The 27,990-nt window shown below is 48.6% G+C and overlaps 1 protein-coding gene across 1 annotated transcript; it reads right to left on the reverse strand.

Moving 5' to 3' along the window:
- Positions 1-5,039: 5,039 nt before the first annotated feature.
- LOC102014327 lies at positions 5,040-27,887 on the reverse strand. The gene is made up of 7 exons (XM_005376570.1): positions 27,737-27,887; positions 19,877-20,095; positions 19,150-19,516; positions 18,921-19,022; positions 11,775-11,795; positions 5,864-5,970; positions 5,040-5,163 (listed from the first exon to the last, which is right to left on the reverse strand). The coding sequence occupies exons 1-7, from the start codon at positions 27,790-27,792 to the stop codon at positions 5,040-5,042; spliced, it is 996 nt and encodes a 331-aa protein (XP_005376627.1). The 5' UTR covers positions 27,793-27,887.
- Between the last annotated feature and the right edge of the window lie 103 nt (positions 27,888-27,990).

Raw genomic sequence — 27,990 nt, forward strand, 5'->3', positions numbered from 1 at the left:
GGCCAGATCTCAAGACTAAAGATTAAACAAACACACCCACATACCTCCCAAAGGATGGGGGGATTGATATTCTAAATAGGTAGCCATCACCTTGAAGACTCCCTGACCCAACCCCCTACAGGAAAAGCCCCTGTTCTGTATTCTTGCCCCCTTGCTACGTGACTCGCTTCCCCATTTGATCCCGGCTTAATCAGTTTTACCTGAACAATTCTTATTGGCTGACCATAGTCTTGTCCATTTTCCCCTACCTTGGACCCCTCTCATCTCGTGGTTTTGCTCTATAAAAGTCCCTAGAAAAGAGAGTCTTGGGCAACCCACTGAGGCCCCACTTCTGTCCCCCTCAATAAATATATTCTGCTCTTAACCTCCGTTGTTCCTAAAATTAATTCTTCGATTTTAGAGAACATGAACTCGTCCCAGATATTATTCAGGTTCAGAGTTTTTGTTTTCCTGTATCAATCCCAAAACTGGACAAGGACCACAGGAGAAGGCACCATCACAGGCACTCTCACAAGAGCGGCCGTGAACTTTATCATCCAAACCAGGGCACTGCTGGGAGGACAGGAAAGCTAATAATCGTGATGTATAACAGGTATAAATTGGAGCTGCCCCTGGTGAATCAGGACATTTTGCCACCTAAACTTCACTCATAAACATAAATGCAAACAAAAATCCTAAAAACTTTAGGACATATAAACGAGCAATATATACAATGGTAAAAAATATAGGACTATGTTGAGTTTTCTAGAATGCAGATTATTTTTAAATTAAGAATATAAATTTATGCCACATTAAAAGGTTAAGGAAAACATATGATCATCTCACTATGTGTGGAAAAGTTTTTGATAAAAATCAACATCCATTCATGACAAAAACCCTTAGAAACCTAGGATGAAAGGAACTTCCTTAATCTGATAGAGTGAGTATATCTGCAATACACTAAGAGGAAACATCACACTTAATGGTAAAATGATAAAATCTTTTCCTTTGAGATATGTAACAAGACAAGGATGCCTGATTCCTTCTATTTAACATTGTACAGACTATCCTAACCCATGTACTAAGAAAAAGAAATAAAAATTATAAAAATAAGAAAAGTAGAAGCAACTTGTCCCTATTCTGAGATGATATCTTGTATAGGTATAAAATCCAAAAGAATCTGTAGGTCAGGTTGGAGTGCTAATAAGGTTTAGCAACTTTGCTGGACATAAAAATCAGTTGTAGAGCCAGGGGTGGTGGTGCAACCCTGTAATCCCAGCACTCTGGAGGCTGAGGCAGGAGGATTCGCGTTGTGAGTTTGAGACCAGCCTGGGCTACAAAGTGAGCTCAAGGCCAGCCTGAACTGCATAGTGAGACCCTGTCTCAAAAAGACAAAAAAAAAAAAAAAAAAATCAGTTGTAGATGGGTGCAGTGGTGCATATCTGTAAGGCTGAGACAGGAGGATGGAAAATTTGAGGTCAGCTTGGGCAATTTAGTGAGACCTTGTCTAAAAGAAAGAAAGAAAGGAGAAAGTGTTTTATTATTCCAAAATACCGAGATTTAAATCTAATAAAATGCATATAAATTCTCTACTGAGAAAAATTTAAACTTTACTGAGAGAGATTTTCTTGAGACAGTGTCTCGCTCTGTAATTCAGGCTGACCTTGCACTCACTATACATCCCAGGCTGGCCTCAAATTTGTGGCAATCCTCCTGCCTCAGCCTCCCAAGTGCTAGGATTACAAGCATGCACCACCATCCCTAGCCATACTGAGAGTTATTAAAGAAGTAAAGACTGGGTATAATGTGTTATAGAAGTCTCAATACTTTTTTTTTGTTGTTGTTGTTTTTCTGGTACTGGGAATCAAACTCATGAGCTAATGCTTGCCAGGCAGGCCCTGTGCCACTGAGCTAAATCCCCAACCCCAGAAGTCTCAATACTCTACAGAAACAATTTTAAATGATTCCAGAATTATTACAGTCCCCAAATTCCAGTGTTTTGAGGGATGAGAGAAGAGATTGACAAGTTGGCTTAAAACTGGCATAGATAAAGAAATACCAAGAAAAAAAAGACAAGGTTGGAGCATTTGCTCTAACAAGACATTATATTATATATATATATATTCCCCCCTCCCCCTGATACTGGGAATCAAACTCACAACCTCATGTTTGCCAGGCAGGCACTGTGCCACTGAGCTAACCCCCAGCCCCCAGCCATTATATTATAAAGTTATAATATTTAAGGTGATATGACATAGTTCAAACAGACAAATGGAGCAATGGAACAGAAAAGAGACTCACACTCACACATACATGAACGCTTCAAATATGATAGAGGCAGCAAGGAAAGCCAGCAGCCTTTACAAAAGAAATGCTGCTGTATAATATGAGCATTAACATGGAAAACAATTCAGTTAGAACCTGTCTCATAAATCCCAGATCAATGAAAGATAGTATAGAAGATAGTCTAGACGGTATAGAAGAAAATCTCATGCTAAGGCAGGGAAGAAATTCCTAAACAAGACACAGTAAGCAATGCTCATAAAAGATTTGAGTACATTAAATAAGAATTTTGGTTCCTCAAAGGATATCATGGAGTGAAAAAATGGGAGAGTGGTAAAAGATATTTGCAACATATGTAATCTAGAGTATCAGTATCTGAAATATTTAAAGGACCCCTACAAATAAAATTTCAGAGAATTTCATAGAAAACTGGGCAAAAGATTGAACACATGGAGGAAAATCCAATTGGGCAATACATATATGGAAAGGAAAGGTTCTTAACTTTATTGGTAATCAGGGCAAGGCAAATTTAAAACACAGTAAGACATCATTTATGACTACCAGATTGGTTTATATAAAAATAATTTGACAATTTCAGATAGTTTAGCATGTTGATGAGGGCATGGAACAAGAAGAATTCTCAAATACTGCTAATGGGAGTGTAAATTGTGTGAGTTTGTGAAATCATTTAACATTATCCAATAAAACTGAATATATTCTATGGCCCAGCAACTCTACCCGTGTGTGCGTATATGGCGCTATATGCATGTTTATGCACATGCACAAATATAACCACAGATTTAGCAGCTTAAGACAACAAAATTTCATTATCTTACAGTTTTAGTTGTGAGAAGTCCTAAAGTCAAGATATTTAGAGCACTGCATTCCTTTTTTTTTTTGGTCTTTTTGAGACAGGGTCTCGCTATGCAGTTCAGGCTGGCCTTGAGCTCACTTTGTAGCCCAGGCTGGCCGCAAACTCGCAACGATCCTCCTACCTCAACCTCCTGAGTGCTGGGATTACAGGGGTGCACCACCACACCTGGCTGCGTTCCTTTTGGAAGCATCTGCTTCTTTGACTTTTATTTTATTTTATTTTATTTTATTTATTTTTTGTCTTTTTGAGACAGGGTCTCGATATGCAGTTCAGGCTGGCCTTAAGCTCACTTTGTAGCCCAGGCTGGTCTCAAACTCGCAACGATCCTCCTGCCTCAGCCTCCCAAGTGCTGGCATTGTAGGCATGCGCCACCATGCCTGGCCTTTCTTTGACTTTTAGAAACTTCCTACATTCCTTGGCTTGCAGCCCCCTTCCTCCACCTTTAAGGCCAACAGTATAGTGTTTTCAAATCCATTTCTCTGCCCTCACCCTAAGTTCTGCTTCCATTGTCATGTCTTCTTCTCTGGGGTCTGACTTTCTTAATTCCCTCTTATAAGGACACATGATCCCATTAGGCTCACCTAGATAATCCATGAAAATCATCCCATTTCAAAATCCACAATGTAATCACACCTACAAAAGTCCCTTTTGCCTGTAAGGTAACAAGTTGATAGGTTCCAGGGATTAGGATGTAAATGGGTGAGGAGGGGCATCTTCCTGTTTAATGAATATATGAAAATGTGCTCATATATATGTGTACCCACAGATTCATTTGCAATACAGTTAGAAACAAAGCAAATCTCTCCATGGAAAGTCTAAAAATAAGCAAAGCTAAGCTATACAATCTATGAATATACACAGAGTTGATAAAACTACAAGGAGAAATGGAGGAAGGGACCATCATAAAAGACAGGCTACTAGATCACCTCTAAGCAGGTGAGGGTCCTGATCATGAAAGTGGAGAATTCTGATTTGGTAGTGTTCTACTGTTTGACCTGAGCATTGGTTAAATGAGTGATTGCTTTGCTTCACTAAATTGTGCGTATGTGTTTTATGCTCTTTCTGTCAGTGTGTTCTGTTCTACATCTTCAACATGGAAAAGTAAAGTAACATCAGATTTCCTTCTTTTTTTTTTTTTTTTGCTACTAAAGATTGAACCCAGGGTTTTTGCACTGAGCTATGTCCCTAACTGTCTTTTTATTTTTTATTTTGAGACAGGGTGTCACTAAATTGCCTAGGCTGGGCTTGAATTTGTAATTCTCCCACCTCAGCTTCCCAGAGTGCCGGGATTACAAGTGTGCACCACCATCCCTGGCTAAAATCAGATTTTTTTTTATCTCTCAAGTACTGAAAAACCAAATACATCACATAAAACTCACCACCTGAAGCATCCTAAGTGCACAGCTGCACGGCAGGGAGCATGTTCGCGCTGTGTGGCACCTGTCTCCCCACTCGTCTCCAGACCTTTCTCCTCTCCCCAGCCCAAAACTCCAGCTCCATTAAGCTTTTTTTTTTTTGTCTTTTTTGGGACAGGGTCTCACTATGCAGTTCAGGCTGGCCTTGAGCTCACTTTGTCGCCCAGGTTGGTCTCAAACTTGCAACGATCCTCCTGCCTCAGCCTCCCGAGTGCTGGGATTACAGGTATGCGCCACCACGCCCGGCTCCATTAAGCATTAATCCTCCCCTTCCTTCCTGCTGGTGACTACCCTCCCACTTCCTTTCCCTGTGATTTTGATTATTCCAGGCATTTCCTATACAAGGACTCACGCACTGTTGGTCCCTCTTGTTGCTTCTTACCCCACTTAGTGCAGAGTCTTCAGGGTCCCTGCATTTGTGGTGTGAGAGAATGTCCTTCCCGTTTAAGGTGGGAAAATGTGCCCTTGCGCGTGCAGACTGCGTTTGTCTATCCACTCGGCTGCGGGTGCACTTTTGTGTTGTCTCCGTTGTGAGTAACGCTGCCGCGGTAGCCTGAATGCTTGAGTCTTCCGAAAGTCATGCGCTGAAATCTAATTTCCAACGTGATGGGCCTTTGTCAATGGTTAGATCGCGAGTATGGAGCCCTTAGGAAGGGGGTTAGTGTCCTTATGAACGACACCCCAAGCTCTCCATGCCCCTTTTACCACTTGATGGTGTGGTGAAAAGATGGTTACCTATGAGCTGCCTGCTGCTGATGCCTGGATCTCAGACTTACTTCCCAGTCTCTAGAACTGTGGAAATAAATCTCTGCTTTTTATTAGCCATGCAGTGCATAGTATTCTGTTATAGCAGCCTGGAGAGACTAAGTCAGTAGCTAAGAACATTAGTGCACAAATTCAGTCCAGATGTTGCAGTGAGTGACTTCCGTAAAGAGGACAGCCTCTGGAGACACTGGACAGTTCCAGTGACCAAGACCAGAAAGACACATGCGGGCTCCACGTCCTCTTCCTGCTTGCTGTTTGGAATGCCTGCACTTTGGGTGCCTGCAGCGAGCAGTTAATCCCCATAATTAGAGACAGAAAACAGCCATGAAGTCTGAAGGACCACGTAAAGGCAAGCAAAGACAACCTCTGCTATCCGTAAGGTGCCTTTGCGTGAATGAGAAAAAGGCACTGCTCTGGCTGGATGACCCAGAAAGATGCTTTCCCCTCTGGCTGACTTACCCTTGGGCTCGGCTTGTGAGTTAAGGTCTAGGTTTCTATCCTCTCACCTCCAAAGTGCAAAGTCCCCCTTGGAAGACAAACAACTCACTGATTGGACGGGGTGCTGGGCAGTGCTTTCCAGAGAGCTTTCAGCAGGGACTCAGTGAGCTTCTCCTGGAGCTCCTGGGAAACACGGAAGCCTGCGGCTGCTGGCCCCTGCCACAGGAGAGGGACGCAGAGGGCCCTAGGGCATGTTCGCGGGTCTGCTCCCTTACCCGAGTGGCGTGCACCGTCAGAGGGTGCTAGGTCTATAGAAAGCAGAGCTCTGGCGAGGAGGCACAGTGGGGCTCCTCCCGTGTGGTCAGGTCTGCATCGTGGAACACTGAGTCTTCATCGTTAATCACACACAACTTCAGCGCCAGCCTGCTGGGACCAGACAGCGCTTGCACGAGCCGGGGCTCTGTGGCCCTCTCTTTCTCTGACGGTACTCAGAGCTCTTGGCATTTCTGCTCCAGCTGGCTCATTACATTTGCCCAGCTGCTGCAGCTCGTAGCTGCCCACACTGTGTGCTGGAATCCAAGGGGCACAGGCAGTATCCACGCCACCTGAGCCAGCTCTCCAGGCCTGAGCTGAGAGGAGCCTCCCTGGGGACCTGCAGAAGTGGATCTGCAAAGGTGGACACCTCAAACACCTCTGAATGGAGTCCTGGTGACGGAGCAGGTCTGGGAGAAGGGCTTTCTCTGAGTGAGCGTCTAGGAGCTGAGAGACTCCACAAAGAAGCATTCAAGAGGAAGATGAATATGCGTCAGACACTGAACATCAGAAATGTGTCGAAATTTCCCTCTCTCAGACTCAGGGAGCTTCTACTGCAGCAGGGATGGCATTTTACTCACGTCATCAGGTTCTCCTTCAAAATGAGTTAGTCAGGGAATTTAAACTGGGGGATAGGGTCTTCAAATGTGATTCGAAATAGCAGCAGCAAAATACAGCTTCCCGGGGACCTGGAACCGAGACACCTGAAAACAGAAGTGTAGTGAAGAGCAGAAGTAGAGCTCTGGGAATGCAGAAAGAGCTGACAGGAGAATGAGAATCCACCAGAGAAAATGGAAAACTGAAGACTAAACAGGGAAAGAATATGGCAGTCTGCAGTGCTAGCCCTGGCTCTTGGGAAGGAGGTTGTGCCTCTGCTAAGATAAGGTGAGACTGGCAGCCCCAGGAAGAAACAATGGACTGGCAGCGCTGGCTGCAGGAAAAGCCCACGGCTATTGTAAGCTGCAAAAATATTGAGGGGAGCCGGGCGTGGTGGCGCACGCCTATAATCCCAGCACTCGGGAGGCTGAGGCAGGAGGATTGTTCCGAGTTGAAGACCAGCCTGGGCTACAAAGTGAGCTCAAGGCCAGCCTGAGCTGCATATCGAGATCTTGTCTCAAAATGACCAAACCAAAAAAAAAAAAAAAAATATTGAGGGGCTTTACTCTGAAAATAAGGTAGAGTGGGAGAAGAAAGTCACTGCAGCGTCCACCATATTTGGGAGCAATATAATCAGAAACTGTTTTGGGAAGGGGATTTTTTTTCCCTTTCGGTCTATTTTGAGACAGGGTCTCACTATGCAGTGCAGGCTGGCCTTGAGCTCACTTTGTAGCCCGGGCTGGTCTCGAACTCACAACGATCCTCCTGCCTCAGCCTCTCAAGCGCTGGGATTGCAGGTGTGCCACCATGCCCGGCGAGAAGGGGTTTATTGTTTAAGACTGAACTATTCCAGGAATCAGAAGTCAGAACAACTACAATCCAGGGTCTCTGGGGTCACCCTATCCCAGTGACTGGGGGGATCGAGCTACAAGAAGATAGTTTCTGACAAGGGGTGGGCTAGCTGCAGGGCCTCTGAGAAGTATGAAGAGCAGTGACTCAGGTTGTGAAGGATGCAGTGGTTTTCTGAGGGAGCTGGGCCTAAAAACGTCAACATTAGGCCCTGCGGACGGCATGGCCCTTGCCGTCTGCTTTCAGCACAGAGCTTAGTGTTCTGTTTGTTTTCCCATCTGCAAACAAGATCGGGGATATTCCTCCGCCTGGAGATTGCCACGTCCCGGTGCGTATGGACGGAGAGGACTCTGGAATGGTGGTGGTGGGGGGGGCACCTCACAAGGCCACAAGCCGTAAAGCTGGATGGGGAGAGCAGTGTCTTAGAGCATGCGGAAGTGCGCAGACACTAAGGGCTGCTGGAGTGGACAAATCCTGAGGGCAGACACCACACAACTGTCTGACCATGACCAGCGGGAAAGGTAGGGCAGAACTCAGCAGAAAGAGGGAGCAGAAAGAAAAGAGGCCCTCGCTGTGACTGTCCGTCCCCTACTCATCCCTGGTGAATTCTAGTTAATAACCACAGGCCCTGGAATGAACTCCTCACCTAAATACGTGGAGGAAATTTTTGGACTCACTTCTGCTTTCCTCTGAATGTTTTTTGTTCATTTGGTTTGTTTTCTTTTTCTCTTGTTTATTTTTATTCCTTTTTTCCCTCATCTTTTGTGTTTGTGTTTTTCTGTTAAATTTACCTAATTCTATGATTGACTAGTTGATTGAGTTTTAGACAGTCTCACTATGTAGTTCAGGTTGGCCTTGAACTCACTATGTAGCCCAGTCTGGCTTTGAACTAGTAGCAATCCTCCTGCATCAGCCTCCCAGGTGCTGGGATTACAGGTGCGTGCCATGACACATGGCTATTTCTTTTATTTTTTAATTGAATTTTTCTCTCACTTTTCTCCATCCCACCTTCTTTTTCAAATTTTATTTCTTTCATTTTTCCATTCTCCAACATCCTCCATTTTATTGTTACTACTATTAACCATATATTAATACATAAAAATAATAATTACTGATTTTTAGCTGTTTAGTTGACCCTGTGCTATTATTGCTGAATTCCTTTCTATTGTTAATGGTGGTATACTTATAGCTTTTAGTAGATATTTACTGATGTTAATATTTTGTTTGCCTTTATGTCTACATTATTATTGCAGATTTCTACTGTTAATGATGTTAATAGTTATAGCTATTATTGGTTTTAGGGTATGTCAATATTGAGTATGTTTTTGAATATATTATTATTATTGCTGATTTTTTTCTATTGTTAATGGTGGCATAGTTATTGCTTTTAGTTGCTTTTTACTGTATGCTGATATTTGGTTTGTCTTTGTGCCATCGACATGGCTGTGGTTTGTTTTATCCTCTCTGCTTAGTACTGGGATCAAGCCCCCAGAGGAGGGTTGGACAATAAGAAGACCCTCAAACGCTATGCTAAATAGGTTCAAGATGGACATAAACATGAAAACATAACTAGCCCCAAGGACACATCATAGGGAGACAAAATCTAACTGAAGAGTGGTGACAGATTCTCTACCCCAGCACAAAAACAACAGAATTAGAAAATAAGAGAATGAGATACCTTAAAAAAAAAAAAAAATCCTAATCTCTCAAATGCTGATCTCACAGGCACTGACATAGAGGAACTCAAAATCCAAATGGTCAAATTGTTTGAGGAGATAAAAGATGAAACATAAGTAAGTATATAAGATGTTTAATGGGCTCAAAGAGGATTTACTTAAACAAGTAGAGAACTTTACCATAAAAATGTTCAATGAGCTTAAAAGAAGAAACAAAAAATAAAATAATTTAGCTAGACAAGACATAAATGACTAGAATTAGAAAGAATTAGACAGTGAAGTATGAAAAAGAAAATACACAGAAATTCATGACATGAAAAATTCAGTGGATGGCATATGTAGCGGACTTGACCAGTGTGTGAGGACAGTGTCGGAAGTAGAAGACAGGGATGATGTAGTGAATCACAGGCTCACTGATACCCTAACAAGATACCATGTAAGCTGGATCCAACAGGTGCTAAATGACAACAACAACAATAAAAAATCTTTCAGAATTATAAGAATAAAGGAATATTAAATGATAACTCAAAGGCATAAACTTATGCACTGAAATCATAGCAGAAAAATTTCCATATTTGGGGAAAGAATTCAATATTGAAGTATAAGAGGCATATAGAACCCCAAATAGCCACACCCAGAAAAGAATTTCTCCATAATACATCATAATCAAAACTCCAGAAATGCAGCAAGTGGAGAGAATATTAAAAATTGTTAGAGAAAAATAGCAAGGAACTTATAAAGGTGAACCTATAGGAATAACTGCAGATTTCTCAGCATAAATAAACCTTAAAGGCCAAGAGAACTTATGGTGGAGATTTTTAAGCCCTAAATGAAAATAATTGTCAACCCAGACCATGATATCCTACAAAATTAGCCTCTGAAATTGACAGAGAAGAAAAGAATTTCCACAACAGAGAAATCCTAAAGAACTACATGACCACAAAACCAGTATTACAGAAAATACTTAAAGAAATCTCAGACAGAGACAGGGAGGCCATCAGCACCAAAAAGCCCTAAAGAAAGCACATATCTAACTGGGAGGGTATTTAAACAAAAAGGAAAAGAAATGAATCAGTACTGGAAAAATAATACAATGAACCAAATTCAAGAAACACCTTACAACAGTAACTTTGTCAGTGGTTTCAACTCCCTAATCGAAAGACAGACTAGCACAATGGATTAAAAATGCAACCATATACTGCCTGCAGAAGACACACACACTTCATCCAAAGGAAGTACATAGACTAAACATAAAGGGATGGAAAGGGATACTCCATTCAGCTGGAGCTTGAAGCAAGCAGAAATAGCTATTTTTTGTTTGTTTGTTTGTTTGTTTGTTTTTGTCTTTTTGAGACAGGGTCTCACTATGGAGTTCAGGCTGGCCTTGAGCTCACTTTGTGGCCCAGGCTGGTCTTGAACTCACAATGATCCTCCTCCCTCAGCCTCCCGAGTGCTGGGATTACAGACGTGCACCACCACAACCAGCCTAGAAATAGCTATTTTATTTTCAGACACAGCAGATTTCGATATAAAAGTGGTTAAAAGAGACAAAGGTGGACACTACATACTGGTAAAGGGAACAATTCAACAAGACGAGAACAATTGTAAATACCTGTGCAACAAATGTCAGCACACCCAACATCATAAAATAAAAACTACTGGACTTAAAAGGATAAAGAGACACTAATGCAATCACAGTGGGGGACTTCAATACCCCACTCCCACAAATGGGTGGGAGACAGAAGATCGACAAAGAAACATCAGAGTTAAACCACACCATGGAACAAATGGATTTAACCAATATCTACACTGTTTCGTCTAACAATAGAATACACATTGTCCTCAGCAGTACACAAAAACCTCTTTCAGGTTAGACCATATGTAAGTCATAAAGCATGCTTAAATAAATACAAAGGAGTTGCTATACTCCAGAGCATCCTATCAGATCACAGAGGGAGGAAGCTAAAAATTGAAAGGAAAAGAAGCAACAAAATTGTACAAAGACTTAGAGATTAAGTGATACATTATTGAATAGTCAGTGGACTACAGAAGAAACCAGGAAGAAATAAAACATTTCCTAGAATCTAATGATCATGAAAGCACAACATACCAAAACCTATGGGACACAATGGAAGCAGTTCTAAGAGAGAAGTTTATAGCTGTAAATGCACACATAAAAAAATAGAGCAATTCCAAATATATAACTTAGTGATATCTCAGTGTCCTCGAAAAATAACAACAATCCAATTCTAAAACTAGTAGAAGGAAAGAAATGAGTGAAATTGAGACTAAAAAACAAAGGATTAATGAATTAAAGAGTTAGTTATTTGAAAGGATAGAAAGAAGATCTGGGGATGGGGACATGGGAGGGCAGAGCGGAGAAGGGGGATAATAAGGATCAGTGTGTGATGTGAATATGTTCTAATTCCTCCATGATGAATGCCTTTACTATAGGATGTTATAAACATATACCACCAGAGAAAAAGGAAAATAATAAATTGAGAGGCAAGTACACAGGAATAACTGGCATTCAGTGAAGGCGACTTCAACAGGAGCTTCACACTGCTGCCTTGGAATGCCACGTACCTTCACGGGGCTGTGGGGCACCTGAAACACAGTGAGAACACACAGAAAATGGCACCTCTGTTTTTTCTCCATTGTTGTCTTCATTTCTTCTCCTGTGTTAGCTTTGTGTCACTGTGACAAAATACCAGAGAAAATAAACTAAAAAGGAGGAAAGACTTATTTTGGCTTACAGTTTCAGAGGTGTCATCCATGGTTAGTTGGTCCTGTTGGTTTGGAGGGGGACAGTAGAACATCATACCAGGCAGCAAAGTGGTGGAGGAAGCTGTTCAACAGATGGCAGCTAGGAAGCAAAGAGAGAGAGGATGGACCAGGATGAAAGAATGGTCCCAATATTCTCTTCAAGGGGCCACCCCGATGACATAACTTCCATCCGCTAGTCTGCACTTCTTACAGGTTCTATCACCTCCGAACCATGCCGTAGGTCAGTGACTAAGCCTTTAAAACATAGGTCTTTGGGGAACATTTAAGACCCAAACCATAACACTTTCTGACTCTCATTCCAGACAGTGGTCAAATCCTTGTGCAGATTCTTAACTGTCAAGTCACAGCATAAAGGAAAATCTGGCACATCTTAGAGCCTTAGCCTCTGTTTTGGTGTGACATCTTCCTAGGTCCTGCCCCAGGACTGCCCAGCTCTGTGAGTAGAAGAGGACATTCTGGTCCTTTTCTTTTCTCCCCTCTCTTTGGGACCCATCCTGCCCTGGTAAAATGGGATGGAGAGGAGGATGTAAAGAGAGCTATACTGCTCCTATGACAGGCACTGTCGTCATCCTCCTATCTGGTATTGCTCTGGGGGTGGGCTTGTCTGGTGCAAGGCTGTCTATGGCCAGCAGCTCCCCAAGCCCCCATGGGGCCTGTGCAAACATCCTTTAGGACTCCGCCTAAAAACAGGGAGGGACCTCTAGACCTCACGGTTCCCCACCAAAGGAAGCCCCGTATTCAGTCTTTTCTGAGCCCCCTGCTCCAGTGCTTGTGGTCATCTCTCAGTCTCCTTCTGATGAGTCCCTTGGCCTGGCAGGCAGCTTTCTTGATGGGACATTCGAGCCCTTACACTGTCCAGGTGTCCACTTTGGCCGTGGGAGACCACATGTCCTTTCTGCACTGGGCTTGGCAGGGTAGAGGCTCTAGGGCCTTCTGTCTCTGTTGTCTTCTTGGCTTAGAGAGGCACTTGCTTTTCTTTTCCAGGAGAATAGTAGGTAAGGTCCTACTCAGCATCCTGTTAAACTGCCAACTAATCTTGAGGGGTAGTTTAACTGACAGGTCACTAGGAAGAAGGCCACATGGGCGTTTCCATTAGAGTTGTTTTATATGGACTCTGATGAGAGAATTTTAGAGTATGATAAAATGGGAGCACAGCGTATGCCATGTGGTATGGGGCCCCAGGAGATGGAGGAAGGTATGACAGATGAAAGAAGATCAAAGCCTTGAAGAGGGATGAGGAAGTTTTAAGGGGGCAGGACCCTCAAATAGAATGACTGATTGTTCCCTGGACTGAAGGGAGCCCTACAAAACTTCTGTGGGATTTCTACAGGAAAAAAAAAACTAAGTAGTACTTCTCCTTGGCCATGGGCCCAGTGGATTAGCCATAAATCATGGAAGGACAATGTAATAATTATTTATTATGATAACTTGAGTAAGAAATGCCCAAATAATTGGATCAGCATAGTTCTGGGTGTTGCAGAGGGATTTACTTAAGACAGAATATCCACCCTGGATAGGCCTGTCGCATGTATGCTATAAAAGGGGAACAAAGAAGGAAGGTTTGCTTCTGCTTCTTCGGAGGAGCTCCACTTCATCTTCACCTGGAACATCATCTCCTGGCTTCCAGCACAGACCTTCAGCCTTCCATCTCGGACCCTTTGGACTCCTGACACAGACTTGCATGGGACACCACAGCGAGCTCCAGGCCTTTGACTGGAGCCTGTGGATCTCCAGTGTGCAGAAAGCCCTTTTTCATTTTTCTACACCTGACTCTGTGGGCGGCCATTGTAAACCAATCTGGTGAATTCTTATATAATTGTATATTTTGTATTAAATCTGTTTCTTCAGTAAACACTGACTGATACAGATTTTGGTACCAGGAGTGACTCTAGAGCAGCAGAATTATAGAGATGAAATTCTTTAATGGCTTTAGAGATTCCTGGAGTGGGCTCTGTAATTTGATGAGACCTAAAGATGCCATGGTCTCTCCTAATTCTGTGGTGAATACTGGTAATCCTTGGCATGAACTGTTTATAGTAATGTGCAATGTAGATCCGCTTGATTATCCTAATTCACCACTTGTGAGATGTGTGGAATTTAGCAACATCATATATGAAACTTTTGAATATTTTTGGCAGAGTGGGAAATACAATGATGCTGACTTGTTGCTCTTAGCACCTCTGGAGAAACTAGTGGGGGAAAACAGTGAGCTCAAAACACCCATAGGATAGCACATGCCTGTAATCCCAGTACTCAGGAGGCTGAGGCAGGAGGACTGTTGCGAGTTTGAGACCAGCCTGGGCTATAAAGTGAGCTCAAGGCCAGCCTGAACTGCATAGCAAGACTCTGTCTCAAAACAAAACAAAGCAAAACAAAACAAACCACCCATAGGAAATCTAAAGTCTTCTAACTGTGAGGACAAATTAATAGAGGAAAATAAGGAACTCAAAGATCCCAGTTCTCAGCTCCAGACACACATAAAAAACTTAAAAATTTCTAAGTGTGTCCTGGAAAAGAATCTCCTCTCTTCACAGGACCAAGATTACAGAAACCCAGACATGGGCCCTCCTAATTTGATTGGCTGAAATGTCCTTGTAACGAAATGTAAGTTTAATGCTCAACCTCAAAGGGTATCTGAAGTAAGGGTGAAAGCACTGATCAGAAAAGAATGGGATCCCAGCAATGGGGGTGGAGGTGTTTAGGAGGACCTGGAGTTCCTAGACTTTGATGAGATTATTTTGCTGGAGAAAGAGATTCCCCCACCCACAGTGGCAGAGGCATCCCCGCAACCAGCCCCTGTGGTGTTGGCCTTGCCTAATATACCTGAGGAAATGAATCCTGTGTTGACCAAGTATGATAATGCTGATACTTAGAACCCACCTTAACTGCCCACTTTTCCCTCTGACTGTCTTTGTTACTTTTCTCCTGTTGCTGGTACAAAATACCCAATGACCAAACTTAAGGAAGGAAAGGTTTATTTAGCTCACAGTTTGTGGAGGTTTCAGTCTGTACTTGGCTGGCTCCAAGGCAGGGTGGCACATGGCACAGAGGCAATAGTTCATGGTGGTGTAAAACAGCAAGAGCAAGAAGAGCAAAAGGGAGGAGCAGAGGCAAGCAGCCTCTTTCCCTCCCTTACATTGTATGCAAACTACCCGCCTCAGGGCAGGTGTAGCACTCACACCCATAATCCCAGCATTGGATCATGGATCAATCAAAAATCTAGAAGCCTGCCCCAGGACTGCATGAGGATTTGGGGGACATCCAGGCACAAACCATAACACCAAGGAACACATTTCACATCAAAAAAGTGAGGCAATGGGCTCACGCTCATGGAAATCATTGGTTTCACCATGTTTCTCATCATCCAGAAGCTGCTGGATTGACAGAAAAGTGGAATGGTCTTTTCAGGACACAGTTACGGCCCCAGCTCAGTGGTAATAACTTGTAGAGCTGGGGCAAGGCTCTTCAAAAGGCTGTATATGCTTTGAACCAGCATCTACTGTATGATACTGTGTCTCCCATAGCCAGGATTTATGGGTTCAGGAATCAAGGGGTGGAAGTGGGAATGGAATTATTCACCTTTATTCCTAATTGTTCACTAGCAAAATTTTTGCTTCCTGCTCCCATGACCTTACGTTCTGCTGGCTTAGAAGTCTTAGTTCCAGAGCGGGGGGCTTGTACCAAGAAGCATGACAATGACACTACTGCACTGGAAGCTAAAACTTCCCTCTGGCCATTTTGGTCTCCTTACATCTGTGACTAAACAAGCTAAAGAGGGAGATACAGAGTTGGTGCTGATCAGACTATCAAAAGGAAATAGGATTACTACTCCACAATGGAGGGAAGGAAGAATAGACTTGAAGTTCAGGAGACCCCTTAGGGCTCCTCTTAGTATTACTGTGGCCTGTAATTAAACTCAGTGGGAAACTACAACAACCCAATCCAGGCAGGATGACACATGGTCCAGAATCTTTAGAAATGAAGGCATGGGTCACCCCACCAGGGAAAGAACCAAGGCCTGCTGAGGTGCTTGCTGAAGTCCAAGGGAATACAGAATGGGTAGTAGAAGAAGGTAGTTCTAAATACTAACTACCCATGATCAGCTACAAAAAAGAGGATTGTAATTTCTGTACTATTTCTCCTAACATGCTTCCTATGTAATATAATGTCGATAGAATTGATATTGGTTCTTCAGTATTGTTAAGTTTATGTTATAATGTGTTAGGTTATGAAATGTTTGGAGTCATTATCACCCAAAGAAAACTTGCCTTCTATTCCAGGGAGGGAATTAGTGCATTGCCATCTGTATGCAGGAGAGTTAAAACATGTTAGGCATAATAATGAACTTGTTTTTGTTTTGTTTTGTTTTGTTTTTGTTTTTTTCTGGTACCGGGAATTGAACTCATGACCAGGCAGGCGCTGTGCTGTTGGGCTAAATCCCCAGCCCCAATGAACTTGTTTTTGTATCTGGAGATTATGGTTTAAAGAAATGTATCTGCTTGTGAGGTTGACAAGGTCTGGACTGTAACAGTTAACTGGTTGTGTCAACTTGAGTAAGAAATGCCCAACTAAACTGGATCGGCATAGTTCTAGGTGTTGCTGAGGGGATTTGTGGGAGACAGAATACCCACCATGGATAGCCTTGTCACCCGAATGGTAGAAAGGGGAACGAAGAAGGAAAGCTGCTTCTGTCTCTCTGGAGGAGCTCGTCTTCACCTTCGCCGTGGACATCATCTCCTGGCTTCCAGTGCAGACCCTTCAGCCTTCCATTGCACACCTTTCCTCCTCCTGATCCAGACCTGCACAGGACACTACAGCGAGCTCCAGACCTTCAACTGGATCCTTCAGATCTCTAGCTCACAGGCAGCCCTTCTGCACTCTGCTATACCTGACTCTGTGGGCGGCCGTTGTAAGCCAATCTTGTAAATTCTTACATATTTGTACATCTTGCATTAAATCTGTTTCTAAGTAAGCGCTGACTAATACACACAAGAGCACAGGTGAGATGTCCCGAAAGGTCACCGGGATAGGGCTGTGGTGGGAATCCAGGCGGCCGGGCCTGGACCATAGTGGGGATGCCTGTGGGAACCATGAAGAGTAGGTGGAGCAGAGGCACATGAGGAGGCTGATGTGGGCAGTGGGGAGGGGAATGAATGAGGGGTGGAGCTGATGCAGGTGACCGAGCTAGGAGCAGTGCTGAGTGAGCCCCTCAGGGACTAGGACAGGAAATACAGGAAATACCCAAAGTCAGAGTCTGGAGAAGAATAAAAGTTATGACCCAGACCCAAGTTAAATGGAAACAACTTCTGCAAATGGAACCCTGGGGATAAAGTGACTCTACAAAGTGTTTATTTTTCCTGGAGGAGAAGGAATCCTTCGAAATTTGAGATACAAAGGAAAATAGCTTCATACTCTTACGACAGAGCTTCATTAATAAATATTGTCACAAGAGGGTGAATTGTGGGAGACCAGGTAGGAGGATTAAGGCCTAAGTGACCCCCTCTGTGAACATAAAGGAGAAAGGCAGCGTGCAGGTGTGCCGGCATGTTGCGGGTTCTAGGGGAAAGTGAACACAGCTGAGATCTGGTTGTTTAGCTGGGCAGGTACTGAACAGACAACAGGAGGCAGATGAATCTTCTGCTACTCTGATTGCTTGTACCTGGGTCTGAGTGGATCAAGGCGAGGTGAGGCAGAGGCTCGGGGCTCTCTGCCCGCTAGATGAGTCCCCTGGCTGCTCATATGCCAAACTAACTCTGCATCTGTTTGTCTTTCATCCTCGTTCACCCCCAGGCAGGAATCAGGAAACAAACTAGCAAGACTGGGTTCCCTACAGTGAATAATAAATAAACAGACAAGATTGTCAGTAACTCTGAGACTAAACTAGAGCCAGAGGTCCACCAGCTGACACGGTTAGCAGAGAGTGTATCTGCTCCTGGGATATCGGGGAGGAGGACTGGCAGCTCGGCTCTTGGCCACCAGTTCAAAGGCCTAGACAAAGGCCTGGGGCAGTTGGTCAGCAGCTCAGTAGGACTTTAGGAAATAATCCAGGGTTTTCAGGAAGATACTCAACTTCCTCGAGAAGTTAAACAGTCTCTAGGAATGGGCAGCTGTGTGCCTTCCTCGGATGATACTGGGAAGCTGGGCCAGGTGTGGACAGAGTTGAAGGGCTTGTGGCAGTGGCGTGTTCAGACTGGGGCAGTGGGCACCTCGGACCGTTTCATGGCTGGCCGGGGGTGTGAGTGTTGTATACTTGATCCAAACACACCCACACCCAAGTGAATGATGAGTGACACGGTGGTGGCCATAGGAGAGGCAGCGAGCCCTAGCGCTGGGCTCTCCCTGTGAGGATGGCAGATCACCTGCAGTTCTTAGATTCCATTCCTTTCCTGGCACCCAGCCCTGGACAGCTCTGACCCTCTGCCGCTCAGCCTAGGGGAAAGAGCCTGAACCCGTGAGTGCTGCTGGTTGGGGTTAAGCGGGGGCCTTCCCACCTCACGCCCAGCCTGGCCCAGCTACCCCGAAGGCATGGTTAGGTGCCCCTTGTTTTCAAGCATAAGACATAAGTCATAGCAGGCCTGCGGCAGGGAAATTTAGAGCTGAGGGGAGAGGATGAGGAGCGGGAAGCAGAAGGGTCTGTGCGGCTGGGAAGGCGTGGTCTCCCGGCCATGTGGGAGCCTGGAGGGGTCTAACCCACATCCTGTCTTACAGGCCCGCTGCAGGGAGCAGGCAGATGGGGGACACGGGGTGAAGTCCCAGATGCCCTGATATCTTTTTGTGATGTGGAGCCTTCACAGCAAACCCATGAACTTATTCATCATTTTCTGAAACTTACGGGTAAAGCCTGAAACGATGTTTGCAAAGGGTTTCTCCTCATCTCATTGGAGGAGATAAGAGCCGACTGTACACCGAACAGAGTGGTAGGGGGGAGCCCGGCTCTGTTCTCACCTGGACCTGTTTGTGCCTGAGCTCAGCTGGGCTCCGCTCCTGGACAGCCCTGGACAGCTCGGACCCTCTGCCGCTCACCCTGGCTGTCCCTCTACTCTTGGCCTAGGAGCCGGAAACATCCTTTCACAGCTAATGGGCCACAGTCCACGTGAGGCCTCGCCCGCTTAGAAGAGTGCTTCCGGGGGCCGGGGAGGCAGGGTCACTGACGTTTAAGGCCCAGTGTTGTCACCTCATGATTTGGGGCGGGGGCAGCTTTGAGGATGGGAGTGTGAGGGCGCGCCGCTCCCCAGGCTCCTGGTTTTGTCTGAGATAAATACGAGAAATACAACAGGAACACGTCTCCCACACCTTTGTATTCCAGAGTGCCAAGACTGGAGGCCCATACACGTATTGGCGACAGCAGGAATGACAGGGTTACCCCGAGCACCCCAGATATTGGGGCAGTGGACAGCAGGCGCGGAGAGCTGTCCCCGCAGCGAGAGACCAGCTCTGCGGAGCACGTCCTCTGCGGCACGCCTCGCTCCGGATCATGCGCTGGGTCACAGTGCTCCCTCTTGCCGTCTCCAGTAGCGCAGGCTGGGCCAGCTGTTCCACTGCTGGAGCGGGGAGACAGTGGGCCCTCAGCGCCGAGCTTTCCGCATCAGGACCCACCGCTCTTTCTGGATTCCATTTTCCTGTAAGGGAAGAGGAAAAACCCAAGCCAAGAACCCGCCGGCCTGGGGTTAGGGTGCGCTGCCCCTGGCCCTTCCCCAGGGTGTGTATCCTTCCGGACCGCGATTCCCCGTGCGTCCGCTCTGTTACACTGGGCGGCGGAGGAGGTGCAGTGGGCCCGGAGGGGCCGTGAGGGGGCATCGTGGATGGAGAGCTGGGGGCACACAGGTGAAGGCCCCGGGAGGGGACGGGGCCCTCCCTGGAGACCGTCCTCTGAGCTCTTCGCTCAGGTAAGTGTGAGTCACCTGATTGCACCCGATATGCTGAGCCCGCATGCTCCAAGCTGCCTGCTGTAGCGCCAGAACCAGGCAGCGTGGTCAGGGCAACCAGCGGAAGCGCCACTGAGGTCATGGGCAGGCGGTATCTGACACGTGATGCCGTGAGGAGGGTAATGGGGAGCTTGCCGTGGCGACTGAGGCCCGCGACCCTGCCAGTGGTGGGCAGCCCAGAAAATTCCGACAGGCCTGCAGAGGGGGTGGTGAGAAGGAGCAGACACAAGCCTCTGATTGGTCTGGGCCCCACATCCACACGACTTGTGACCTTGAGCCCTTGAGCCCTGACCTTGAGGACCCAGCCAGGCCTAGCGGGATCTGTCAGAAGAGAACCAGAGGCCCTGGAGCTTCCCGGGCACCCGTGGCGCAGCCCCTAGGCAGCACGTCTGGGCTGGCTGTCCTGTGCCAGCAGGGCCTCCCGCCCGCCCTCCCGGACCGGAGTGCTGGAGTGCTCATGTGCCGCTCACCACTCCCCCTGATAGCAATCAGCTGCAGAAGCGGCTTGCCCTCCCTGGGCAGGGCTGATGCCAGGGTTCTGGGACTCACTGCCTCGCTGGGCTGGGCTTCTGCTGGAGGCCAGGCAAGACGAGCCCACGAGGAAGGGAAGTGGGTTCTTGTGATTTCACCCTAAGTGGCTCCTGGAGAGTCCAGGCAAACCTCAAAGGAGTTTCCTGGGGAGGCACCCACAGAAGTGGCAGGTGCCCGGCTGGCCTCGGCCAGGGCAGCTGGAGCCCCCTGTTACCCGTATGTGCTCTTTGGAACAGACTCCATTTGCCTGGTTCTTTTTTTTTTTTTTTTTTTGAGACAGGGTCCCCCTATGCCATTCAGGCTGACTTTGAGCTCACTTTGTAGCCCAGGCTGGCCTCAAACTCGCAACGATCCTCCTGCCTCAGCCTCCTGAGTGCTGGGATTACAGGCGTGCGCCACCACGCCCGGCTCATTTGCCTGGTTCTTCAAGCAGCAGCAAGCGTTTGGTGGAACCCAAGGGCCTTGTGGGGGGCTGCACCACCTCCTGCCTGCTGCTCTTGACCCCGCTCCCTCCTCGCCCTGGGCGGCCTCCTTCCACGGCCCCCTGAACCTGGCCGCAGGTCCTCTGTGAGCCCTTCCATTCCTCTTGCCCGTGGAGACCTGGCTCCTCCCCACCTCCTCCAACTTTAGGCTACCTGCCCCTAAGGCCACCTCAAGCAATCAGCTCAAGCCGCCAGCCTGGGCCGCCACTCCTCAGGTCTTGGAACCCCCTCCCAGCCCTCAGAGGCTGACCTTTCCTCCTGTCTCATAAGAAACACAGAAGCCATCATCCCCTCTTCCTCCAACCTGCGGGGCCGAGTTGCTGCACATCCCCCGCAGAGGGCCCGGGCCCCCAGGCAGCTCTCCCCGTCTCTGTGCAGAGGGACAGGCTGCGCACACCTGTGCTGGGCCACCTCCAGCCATCGGCACCCCGCCGCTGCGTCTCCAGCAGACGGACCTCGGCCAGTCAGCCAGCGTCCCCTTCTCACCCTGTGACTGCTCAGGCCGCCCGCCTCTCCGTCACTTCAGAATGAAACTTCGGAGACGTCTGCGCTCTATCTCACCCTCACTTACTCTCCGTTTAAATCATTGCTAGCTTCTGCATCCACACTCCCCCAAGAGACCCCAGGAGGTTTGTTTTGTTTGTTTTGGAGACAGGGTCTTCCTGCGTAGTGCAGGCTGGCTTTGAACCCACCATGCAGCCCAGGCTGACCTTGAACTATGGTGATCCCTCTGCCTCCGGGATTGCAGTGTATGCCGCCACACCCAGCTCAAGACAAGTTTCGAAGGGAGGAGCCATGTCTGCTGTGTGCAAGGTGGCTGTACGCAGTAGGCCTCCACTACTCCCAACTTTACTCCAAACTTTAATGGAAGTTTGTTCAACGGACCGTGTCTCTAGGGCACCCAGATTGGTACTGAGGCTGCAGTGCTTCCCTTTGAGACACCCCGTGGTTGGGGAGGACGCTCTGGTCCAGACCCCAGGCGCCTCCCAGGGCAGGCCTCGTCCTGGCTGAGCCAGTCACAGGCTCCATCCTACCAGCATCACTCTGGGCCACAGCGTTCACTGCCTCCCCTGTAGCCTAAAGCTGCAAATTCCCCTGCCTCAGCACCCTGCTCTCCTCCGTCTTCCCACAGTGACCATGTCACGCCGCCGCCGGCTTCTCCATCCTGCCTCCGCTTCCCCACCCAGCCCAGTCATCCCCAGGAACCTTCTCCACACCCCATGACCCGCACCCATTCACCAGAACCCCGCGCTCCTCCGCCTGCGCCAGCGCCGGCCTCACACACGCACGGGCGGAGGACAGCCTCTCTCTTCAGGGCCGTCCCCTCGGCTGCCACCCTCCGGCTCTCCCACTTCCTCTCGGGCTGTGGTTTCTCAGGTCCTCTGTGGATTCCCGTGTGGTATGCTCCTGTTCTCACCCCACCCGTGCCACCGCCGCCCCACGGCACCCAGACCTGCACCCGACCCGTGCTCCCAGACAGGCCGGGCCCAGACCCCTGCAGCGCCGCCCGCTCCCCTCAGTCCCAGCACCTTCAGACCCGTCCCGAAGCCAGAGAGCTGCCCCGCCTTCCTCTCTTCCCTTGCTCTCGCCCCTCAGATCGGCCAATTCCACCTCCTGACCCTCCCAAGCCAGCCGCCTCCCCTGGCTGCCAGTCACAGCACCCTCAAGACCATCCTTGTACTCCGGGCCTCGAGCCCAGCTCTCTGTGCCACCAGGGTGCAGCCTGGGGCTGGCAGCCAGGTCCCCAGCAGGGCATGAGCCTCTACGACGCAGGACACAGCCAGGCTGTGCTATCAGACAGGTGAAGGACGGGCTTGTCGTGCCCGGGCTCCATCTCCACCCACCGGGAGCGGCAGCATCAGGAAAAAGCTGCCCAGAGCCCAAGGGGAGACCTCCAGGGCCTGAGCACCAGGCATCGGCCCTGGAGGGTGTTGGGAGACGCGTTCTCAGCGTGCCAGCCCACGTGCAGATGGGTGGCCCTGTGACAGGCCACCGACAAGCTTGTCTCTTCCAGGGGCCCTGACCAGAGCCAGACAGCAAGAGGCAGACTGGGCCGTGAAGGCCAGGCCTGCCCAGGGATGGCAGGATGAGGTCTCCCCGGGCGGGAGGCCTGGGCCATCTCGGAATCCAGGAGCCTCCTCTGCTCAGAGGGTGCCCTCGCCTGTCTCTGCTCTACCCCTCTCTGTTCTCCTTGACAAGAAGTGGGGTTACCTGTGAAGTAATCTTTTTTCCCATTTTGCTGATCTTGAGTACTAGAAAGTGATGAATAAGTCTGTGGTTTTCTATGGAGGTTCCATGTCAGATAAAGATCCTTCCGATGCCCGCCCCCCGCACCCCTCGCCCTCGGTTGTGGGCACACTGCCCTGCACAATATAAGGCTGGAGGCTGCTGCCGGCTCTTCAGAACCCCACAGAGGACCCAGACAAGACAGAATGCGTCCTGCCGTCTCCGCTGTGAGCTGCTTCCCCACCCTGCTGCTCGTCCTGCTCCTGTTCCGGCCTGCGCTCCAAGCACCCACCACCACACAGCACAACACCGCGCTGCTCTGCAGCATGACCATCAAGGAGCTTTACCAGGACTTAGGATCTTCCTCGGAGGCGAGTACTCGGGATGAGGCTGGCCTGGAGCAGTGGGGCTCGGCAGGTGCCTCAGCCAGCAGACCTCACGGCTCTCTCTCCCTGTCTCCCCACAGGAGGACACGCTTGACGCAGAAGACAAAGTACAACTGTGTGTAAGTGCTCGGCCTCATGCTTGGACCCCGCTAGGTCTCAGTCCACCTCCTGCCTGGTAAAGTCAGCCCTGGCGTTCCACCTCATACGTTTTTCAGAATAACACCTGACTCGGTGGTGTTACAAGAATCGAATGATACAAAGCACCAGGCACTTAACAGGTGTTCAGGACCCCAGCCTTGACTGTAACAGCGGAGGTTACGTTTTTAGATCATAAAGTGAAAAAGCGGATTTAGCGAAAGAGCACCCGGGGCCTTAATCTCGGTTTTTAGTAGGGCAACCCCTTCCTGCGCAGACTCGGCCTGCTTCTTTCCTTCTTCTTAAAAACTCGGAGCTTATGCTGTCCACCCTCCTCAGCCCTGGTGCGATTGTGTGCAGTTATTGTTCAGTCCCAGTTAGCTGCAGGGATTGTCATGTTGTTGTTTGCTTGGCGCATCTTGAATTGAACATGAAGTCAAAGAATTCCCTGAGTTTAGGGCCCTCTTGGGGGCAGCCACGGTTCACCCATGTCCAAGGTGAACACCCCTGTCCAAGCAGGGGTCCGTGTGATTTTCTTCTTGCAGTCAAGGAGCCCTGACTTAATTCACTCAAGGTATTAACCCTGCTGTCTGGCTCCTTATAAACAAATACTTTTCTTGGCCCACCGTCTGCCATTTCTAGGGTTTCTTTGGGGAGACGTTTTGTCCCCAAGTGCAGAAAGATCTATCCTGGTCCTTTATGAGATCACATGGATCCAGTGCTTGGGGCCTGGCGTTTGGAGGAGCAGGCCCTGCCTGGGGTGTACACTGACTTCTAGGCTTGTGCCCTCTGGGGAGCTCAGGGGCCTGCTTGCGGCAAGGAGAATACCAAGGAGAGGTTGTTCAGAGATGCTTCCAACAGCAGGCTTGACATGCTGGGGGCTGAGTGTAGCCTGGCCCGGGAGACGGTGCTCCCTAAGTTCCTGCGCTCTCCTGTATTCCCGGTCCCCTTAGAACGACAGCCTTTGGAGGAAAAACTTGTGTGAATTCCTGAAAACTGTGAAGACCTTCTCAAATGGAACGGAGAAGATGAAGAAAAATCTTCAGGTATTTGAAATTGTCAAGGGTTTTGGGGGTCCCTGCCTTGGCCCTGCCTAGCCTCTGGGGAGCAGAATAGCAGGGCCTTTTCAGGCTCTGACTGTCTTCTTTGGTCTCTTCCCATAGTCCCTTAAGAAATATGTGCCTGAGCCCCGCGTCCCAACCACGGTAAGCTGTCCTCCGCGTGCCCCTGTGGGAGGGGCCCGACCTGACCTGCGGCCTGTACTTCCTGGCCCACGTCCACACAGCTGGTGAGTGGTGCATCTGACGTCATCTCCCTCGCTTCTTCGCAGAAAAAGGCCATCAGGATCAGGGACTGGAATGACTTCCAGAGGAAACTGAGCTACTATCTCAGCAGGATCATGTGCGAGCAGCTGGAGGCAACGCAGAACACCACGGTCTCCCCTCTGAACTGTGGGTTTGTCCCCCTGTTGTCTCCTGTGGACTGGACATGCAGCAACTAGCAGGGCACCTGAAGATTCTGGACGTCTCTCACGCAACTCAGGACCAGAACGGCTTTCATTTTCTCCTGCGGTGTCAGACAAATCATGAATGATCTAATTTCTGAAATGCACAGCCTCCCTTTGGCCTTGTTAGGTATCATGTTCTCATTTTTATCCCACCGAGGCTATTTATTTATGTGTGTATTTATTTATATATTTATTTATTACTTTCTGCAATGTGAAGGGTATTTATTTTAGTAACAGAGGAGTCATGTCTTGCTCCTGCTGGAAAAGAAAACACTCTGATGGAGGTGGGGGTGTGGGAGGGGTGCTCCCGTGCTCCTCAGATTTTGAACAGCCTTCTAGGCATGTGTGCAAATAAACCAGACCCTGAACGACTGCATTGTGGCTTGCGTTTCATATTTGGCCCAGGTCTTCGTGACCGCTTCAGATGAGCTGTATGCGCGCCCGGCTGCCCCGAGGACGCTGTCCAAGTGAGCACGTTCTCACACTGCCTGGCCAAACACCGCTGCCCCAGCTCTTTTACCCACCGCGTACCGGGCACAGTTCTGAGCCTTCTACGTTGAGCACTTGACTTTTGTGGGGCACTCCCCCTAGTGGTTATTCCAGAAACTGCAGCAGCATCCCTCACCCCTTCTAGGGCCCTGGACTCAGCAATAAAGAGGCCAGACCCGGCCGTCCCACTGCCTCCAGGAGCCTTCTTGCCGCCACCCCCACCTTGCTTGCCTGGTGGTTCAGCGGCCCCCCGAAGGCCTCCCTGCCACCAGACTGACCCTGGCACGTGCGGCCTGGCAATCGGACCTATTGAGGAACCAGACTGAGTTTTGCAAACTTGACCATGCCAGTCTCAAACTTAATTCCTCAGGGCCAGGGATATGGCTCAGCGGTACAAGTGCCTGCCTGGCAAGTGCAAGATCCCGAATTCGATTCCCGGTACAAAAAAAAAACTCTAATTCTGGGCTGGGGGTCTAGCTCAGCAGCACAAGTGCTTGCCTGGCAAGTGCAAGGTCCTGAGTTCTATTCCCAGCAACCCCCCAAAAAACCCAAAAAACAAAAACTTAATTCCTCAGTTCTGAGGGTCCTGTGAACCTTATCTGTGTGTCCTCATCTTAGATAGCACATGGGCTCTACCCCCACCCATTGCTTGTACTTCCCCCATAGCTACCAATCTCACTGATGCCGTAGCCAACCTAGATGATCCACACAGGTTTCACCACACCTCTAAACCTTTACCCATGTTTGCCTGAGTCTGGAACGCCCTCATGCTGCCAGCTCCAATGCGGCCCACCGCTGGCTTGTCCATCCTGACCCATGACAGGCTCTTCTCAGAGAGGAGGGGCAGCCGGGACCAATAGCGCAGCCACGTAGCCCTGACGTGATGGTGGCCGGAACATCCCTGAGTGTAGTCCAGTCTGCAGCCTGACCCTCTTTCAGCCCAAGTGGCCCTGGCCCTCGGCACCCTCCCCTGTGTCTCCTCTAGTCTCAGCCCTAGGGCCAGAGTGAGCCATTCTCTGTCACCATGCTAGGGAGTGATATCCTCTAGGCGCTTCAGGAGACTCAGGCTTTGGGTCCTGAAATCAGATACCAGCATCCTATCACCCCTTTCTCTTTTCCAGCTTGAGCCATTCCCTGCCTATCAGGGACTGATCAGGCCTGCAGCCTCCCAAACAAGTGGATGGTGAAGCTTAAATAAAAGCATCTAGTGGTGTGATTTTAGGGCTCCAAGAGGCTCAATATCCTCTAGGAGAATTCGCGATTCTCTGGGGGCTGAGATAAAGAGCTTCTCTGGGCAGCCTGTGTTTATTTAGTTTTTCAAAAAAAGGAAGGGGATACTGAAGAAAATACAGGAATTGAGCAGGACCTTGGGAGTCAGTTCAAAGACTTTCCCAGTAGTAAATTATGCCAATCAAGAGAGCTACCTTATCTCTAGGTTGAAATTTATCACAGGAGTGTGGAGCCTGTAGCTGCAGTCTCTTTTTAGTTAATTGGGTTGGAGCCGGGCATCCTCAGCTGTGGCCTCATGTTGTCCTTTGAGGCATCACGGCCTCACAGGCCACTACAGGCCTCAACCGGGACCAGTGACTCACTTACTGTGAATCCGCTGCCCATCTCCAGACAAGGGCCGAGGCCTGGGGCACACTCACAAGCAAACACAAAAAGCCGATTGGTTAATTTTAAATCCTGCTGAGAGCCACTTTGTAGTGGTCTCCATCACCTCCCTTGAGGCTATAAGTAAGCAACAGGCCAACTGTTTGAATAGGAGGTGGAAAATTTATCTGCTGCTAGCTAGAAATGTATTCCTCTTACTGAAGAATCTTCACGTGTCCAACGAAATCACTCCCTTCTTTCCTTGCCTGCACCTGTCCCCCGCCCGGCTCACTGAAGGCCTTGTGAGGGTCAGGGAAGTCTACTGTTGACTTGATACGGGGAGGAGTTGAGGATGCTGGTGCAGTTTCTGACGTGACCACTAGGGGGAGGTGTGTTGCTGCAGAAGAGTTTGAGAGATGATAGAAAGCTTGAATCCGGACTGCGTGTCCCTACTCCCAGCCCCACTCACCCCTGTTCCCTCTTGCACCTGGTGGCTGGTCCCATTTTCATCCAGGGTGAGGCAGCGCTTGTGCCCGCCCTCATGTTCCCACGATGAGTCGCTGCTTGTCACCTCTTCTGTCTCCGGAGAGAGGCCCAGCAGCCCTTTCCTCTGTGGTCCTGCTGCCTGCTGCCCTGCATCTCCCACACCTACCCGGCAGGGAGCCCCCAGCCAGCAATGCACCGGAACCAGCTCATCCTGGCTCACAAAGCCAATTTTTACATCTTAAAAAAAAAAAAGTC

Source organism: Chinchilla lanigera, unplaced genomic scaffold (genome assembly GCF_000276665.1).
Source record: "Chinchilla lanigera isolate Chin_1 unplaced genomic scaffold, ChiLan1.0 scaffold00007, whole genome shotgun sequence".
NCBI lineage: Eukaryota > Metazoa > Chordata > Mammalia > Rodentia > Chinchillidae > Chinchilla > Chinchilla lanigera.

Bases quoted from the DNA above. Each gene is read 5' to 3' on its own strand.
- LOC102014327 (XM_005376570.1), bottom strand. From the start codon at position 27,792: ATGAGGGCGGGCACAAGCGCTGCCTCACCCTGGATGAAAATGGGACCA. The intron at 20,096-27,736 runs GTGCAAGAGGGA...CCCCCTCTGCAG, and splicing joins AAAATGGGACCAGCCACCAG to GCCTGTCGGAATTTTCTGGG. The intron at 5,971-11,774 runs GTACGTGGCATT...CTCCTGTGGCAG, and splicing joins TGCCCCACAGCCCCGTGAAG to GGGCCAGCAGCCGCAGGCTT.